Here is a 5,984-nt window from a genome sequence, read left to right as displayed (position 1 = left end):
GGATTTTAGTACCGATGTAAGTGATAAACTAGCCTTTTCTAAAAAAAAAAAAAATCATGTGAATGATATTTTACAGGAAAAATAATGCCACATTTTTCCTTGCTTAATTACTGAAGTAAATAATGAAATTGAGCAAAAAAGGACTTTTTGCCAACATTTCAATTATATGTAGTTTTCAATGGAATGATAGATAAAAATTAAATTAGCTTCACTTTAATGCGCACATCTATACATCTATCAGTGTCTCGAACTGTCTTCAAGAACAAAAAAAAAAATTATTAAAAGGTGGAGCTACTCAAGAGTTGATATTGTTGATACGTCATTTCAACTGGATTTTAGAACAGTTTGCTTTTATAGTTTACATGTAATACATAAATAAGACCATGCAAAAACCAATAACCTGCTTTTCCCTTTCCATATCGTACATTATGTCATGTATTTTGTGCTGTGTTAAATAAAAATCAGACAGGAACACATAAGTTACCCTCTATAGATTCCATCTAAGCATTTACCTTCAGGTATAAGGTAGAAATCCACCATAAACTCCACATAGTTTACCGTAGTCCTCGTAGAGATGATGTGCAAGGTACATTCTTAATCAACTTTAATCTTTGTACTTATTAAACATTATCTATGAAATTAATATAGATGCACAAAAGCATTTACACACGTGACAGACATATGCACTTTGTCACGGATTCAGTTAATTTTTTAAGTGATTAGCATTCAGTTGGATTCCAGAAATTGTTTGAAAAATTATTTTCAAAGTATATGCATGAAACTCTCTCTCTCTCTCTCTCTCTCTCTCTCTCTCTCTCTCTCTCTCTCTCTCTCTCTCTCTCTCTCTCTCTCTCTCTCTCTCTCTCTTATTTTTGTAAATATTGTAAATATTAGCAATAAATATAAAACGTTATGAAAATCGTGTTTGTTTACAATGAACTCTTCTTAATAAACTCTTCATTTATTACTTGCGATTATTATTTAATACACAAGAAAAAAGTAAACAAGGATTTTTGAAGATCCTAAGCTGTTAGATTTTTTTTAATGATAAATTTATACATGAACGGATTTTTCTTAACAATAAAACAAGGGAAGGACAAACTCTATACCGTACAATAAACAGACAACCATGTGTTTCTTTCATACTCTAAATTATCTCCATTGAGTTAACTTCTACTCCAGATTAAAACCTAGCTATATTACTTTTCCACTACTGGTAAATTTACCTATTTATTTTCATATACATGATATTTAATGTAAAATATCATTTTATCTGTGATAATCTGAAAAAAATGCTGCAGGCTGCAGGCCCACAAGTGACCAAGGTTTAAAAGTTTTGTTTTGAACATACTGTAGATTCCTAATTATACGCGAGGAATTAATTTCCGCGTGATTTCGCCGCGAGAAGCGTCACTCGCGAAAAAAATATTACTCGCTTCTATTTTCAAGGTGCTGAAATCTATTAAAACTTTGTTAGTCAACCGTCCATTTGCGAATTATAATTCTCGCAATTTGCCCAGATCGCGATAAAAAGTACTCGCGAAAAATAAAGAATCTACAGTATTTTATCGACAACATGTCAAAAGGATTGGACACAAGTTCTAAAAAATTAGATAATCCTCTCCCAGACATAAAATATCAAAAGCCATACAATAATTACAAAGATTAACAATTTTACAACAATACACATGAACGTACGTAGAAGAAGGGGTTAGGGGGTGGCAGGAAAATCTGACAAGCTAATTACACTTAACTCTTCAAATCCTGCAGTTGCCAGGAAAGCTGTAAAGAACATGTACTAGAGCAAGATACTATACTGAAAAAAATTATTGTATACACGTCCTACGAGCCTCTGTTGCATTATGTATAATTTAAGCAAATAAACTTGAACCAGAAGAAAACAGTTATTAACCTCCGCTAACAAGTCTCTAATTAATTAGAACCGGGGTTAAAAATTAATTAATCTTCAAAATAATTGAACCAACTTGTAGCTTGTACAAATTGACAGTTGTAGACATAAATTAACACATAACGTGGGATTGACAATGAAAGGGAAGTGCGCCGGTCCGTGATTGTCATAAAAGTTCAGATTATTCTATACATTGTATGGCTGTAAACATAAAAATAAGAGAATTTTCATCTTGTTAAATAATTTTTGAAAATGCTGATTTGCATATGGAAGAAAAATTATTTTGTGCAAAAGATCATATAATTCTTTTTATCAAAAAGTAGACATAACAGTATGTAAAAATTAGTAGACAGTGTATTAGCAAAATGAAAGTTTAAATGTCAAACTATTCAACCAATAAAGAAAGATAAGTAAAGAAAACACTTAAGATAACGAGATAAAATTTCTATTCTGATAACTTTCCACTGAGAACATTTGGGCAGAGTTTGATTCCATAAAAGTTGTCCCCCCCCCCCCCCCCCAAAAAAAACTCGAAAAAATGCCTAGTCTTTTGAAACTAGGTTTTGGTTAACGTTATTCCCCGTTTTGCTTTTCGAATAAATGTATTTCCCACAACTGTGTTTTGCGCTTTTTTGCCATGAAATATATTTTGGCTGACAATACTTTATCAGAGTCTTATTTATAACCAATAAGCATTAAAATATCAAAGCTCCTAAACAATCAATTAATATCAATCAACTCTAAATACCAAAAATCAATTTGTACTTTAGGTATTTCAATCGGTATTCAATTATCTATTAGAACGAATTATTATCAGGGGAGAACTTTAATAGTTTCTTTGTAACTGTCTGGAACAGATCACATGATGACATTATACCTATCAGAAATGGAGATATATGCATAAATGCAATCGGTCATCATTTCCCAAATAATTCAAAGTGCACGAACCAAAAAATGCGATCTTAATTTCCTGATATTAAAAAAATCGCAATTAATTATTAATTTCGTTAATATGTATGTAAAATCATTAAATTCCACTCCGTGTGCACCTTGCGGTCCCATTATAAGTAATTAATACTAATAATGACAGAGACAGCTCGTGATGAAATCTTTGAGAAGGTGAACGAGAGAAATTTGATGACGGTATTAAAACTGTTGAACCTTTAATTGTATAGACAAATATCTGAGCCGCCAGGACGAAGTGGATAGATCTTTAATTCACCATATAAAATGGTAAGTCCTCTGCTTCAGCCGCCACAATAATAAAACCAACTTTCATTACATTGATATGCTATTTGAATATGTTTTTGTTTTTAGCAAAATTAGCTTCCTATTTAAACTACATTTTGGATAGAATAGGTTTTATGTGTAAATATTCAGTGTCATAAATTCAAAGAAGAATAATGCATTAAAAAGCTTTAAAAAATTCATAGAGGAGATAAGTCAAACTTTTTTTTTCGAAGAATGATAAATAAAAGTAAAAAAAAGAAATCATATCTCAAATAGTTTCAATTGTACATAGTCACGGGTTTTGGAATTACAAACAAAGGATCCTCCAAAGAGGAAATCCTTTAGCATTATTAGAAACGAAGGAAATATATTAATACGAAAGCAAACTTCATTTTGAAGGTCATACGCGGTAATTGCTTTAGCTTTAATCTTTTGGTTAATCGGTTAGTTGGAATATTGCTTACAGATAGGTCAAAAGATTTCCATTAAGTTTAAGGATTGTTTTTTTTTTTTTATAAAAAGACAATTTTGATCCATGGAGTATTTTAAAATACCTGTTATATTTTCATTTTAATGATTTTACTTGTATCTAATCAAAGCTCTGTATCTTTAGGAGACAATGAAGCTTCTAGTCGTCTGCGCCATTTTGTTTCTACCATTCATCATACCTGCATTAACTGATGACAGCAGCGAAGAAACAGAGCCAGGGGTCACCCAACAGACGGTGCTGACGACAACACAACCTGAGATCTCTGAGTCAGTTGTCACACAAGAGACGGAGCTGGCCACTCCCGAGCCTGATAACTCCGAGTCTGTATCTCCCTTAACTACTCCCCCTACAAAGAAAACAAATTCTGACATCAACAAATCACAGACGGAATCTGTTGTGGATCCGTCCGATACTTCTACGAATCCAGGTTTTATGTCTGATTCATCTGGCAGCTTGCCTGGGGCCCTAGTGGAATCCACAGAACCCCAGGCTTCCAGATCTGAGATCAAATCTTATGGAAACCCCCTTTCTGGATCCGAATCAATGCCAGAATCCCCCAATCCACCTTTGACCACCTCTGGAGTTATGGACGATTCATCTGGATTCCTGTTGGATACGTCCAGAGCTTCATCCTCTGGTTCCGGATCATTAATTGAGACTTCCGGAGTCTCATCATCTGTTCCCGGGTTATATGCAGAAGCTTCCGGTGCTCTTACATTAGGTTCTGAATCAGTGGTTGACACATCTATTGCTGCTTCCTCTGCTACTGGGATAAATTTTGGAACATCTGGCACCGCTTCCGCTGGTTCAGAATCAATGGTGGAGACATCTGGTGGCAATTTGTCGAATCAGGAATTCATGACGGGATCATCCGATACCTCTTTGACCGGTTCCTCTTCCACAGGTTACGGATCAATGCCGGAATCGTCTGGTACCTTGTCTGGATCCATGGTAGAATCCAACGGCGCTTTTTCTTTGGGATCAGCCGGTGCATTCAAGAGTACATCTCAGTCATCACAGAATTCAGAGTCATTTTCCTCATCACATGTTCAGAAAGCAGAACCGGAAATGTTGGGGCCCGGAATCCTACCTGCATCGGAAGTGTATTCTAGTGGAACTCATGTCAGTCCAGTGGCAGAAAAGCCATCTGCCTCGTTTTCAGCTTCCGAGATCACGTCTTATGGCGGATCTCCCGTTAGTTATAACGCAGAATCATCTGTTAACGTTTTCTCACTTCAGGGGTCATCTAACAAAGCTTCCTCTGCCTCGTCTGCTCATTCTGTTGAATCTTCTTCCGCTGGATCCAACCAAATCATTCCCGACTCCAAAAGCGGCGGACTTTCATTTAATGCAGGTGCTGTATTTAGTCCAGGCTCACAGGCTTCATCTGTAGTTTTGAATTCAGTTGCATCAGTAACACAAGCTCCAAAGACCACGCCCATTCCCATCACACAAGAGCCCCCAAAGATCACTTCGCCAAATCTTACGACTCCCAATGAACCTACTACAAAGATTCCGTCTGCAAAAGTCAATTATCTTAACAAAACACAGAAACAAGCTGCCAAATCTGTGTCCAGAATCACAAAAAAAGTGAACAGAATAATCAACTTCCATCGCCAGAGATTTACTTTTTATCGATGTCAGACATCATGTTTAGTGGACTCTATACGGTGCATGCGCAGCTGCAGAACAAATACTACTTTTATCTTGTATAAAGACAATTATCTAGAGTGCGGAAAGAAATGCAGAGTGAGGCAGTATCATTGTAAGAAGTTATGTCAAACTGAACTCAGAAGAGAACGAATAGAGCAGATTCAAAAATTACGAGCTCCTAGGATACCCCAGTAAACAAACAAAGGTTTTCTAGGAAACCCAAGTAAACAAATCAACGGGCTCCTTGGCGCGCCAATCATAGACATTGGGTTCCCCATACAATATGTGAGAATCACGCTTTTACATGTTTTCATGTTGTTTTGCATGGAAAGAGCAGTATTATATATGGGCAATAAAAGAATATAATAATTTCTATACATAATACATGTACCGGTAGTTGCTCAAAACAAAAGGTATTAGTATGATAGTATCGCTATTTATCAAACGTGTTTCGTACCTGAGGAGAACCATAAAATGTATATAAACTTTATTGCTTTGTTTTTATTTATTGTTTGCTTTTTTCAATAAAGATATTCACAAAATAACAGATTTTTTCCTTGCATAGATCGAATATTGGCTTTTTTGTGTTTTTAACTTTATCTCTCGATTTACTCGTATTGATAGTAGCTTTTTAAGTATAAGAGTGGTTGAGATTTTTAAAATATACGCGCACGTGTACTTCTGCTAATATTTTCACGTACA

The 5,984-nt window shown here is 35.1% G+C and overlaps 1 protein-coding gene across 1 annotated transcript; it reads left to right on the top strand.

The window, feature by feature from the left end:
• The first annotated feature begins 3,055 nt into the window (after positions 1-3,055).
• On the top strand, positions 3,056-5,746 carry LOC134260860 (mucin-2-like). The gene is made up of 2 exons (XM_062743388.1): positions 3,056-3,142; positions 3,753-5,746. The coding sequence occupies exons 1-2, from the start codon at positions 3,140-3,142 to the stop codon at positions 5,475-5,477; spliced, it is 1,728 nt and encodes a 575-aa protein (XP_062599372.1). The 5' UTR covers positions 3,056-3,139; the 3' UTR covers positions 5,478-5,746.
• Positions 5,747-5,984: the final 238 nt, after the last annotated feature.

Source organism: Saccostrea cucullata, unplaced genomic scaffold (genome assembly GCF_032062105.1).
Source record: "Saccostrea cucullata isolate Sc308-1 unplaced genomic scaffold, CSIRO_AGI_Scuc_v1 ctg2779, whole genome shotgun sequence".
Lineage (NCBI taxonomy): Eukaryota > Metazoa > Mollusca > Bivalvia > Ostreida > Ostreidae > Saccostrea > Saccostrea cuccullata.
Note: the sequence above shows the minus strand (reverse complement) of the source record. Positions and strands in the feature narration are given on the sequence as shown.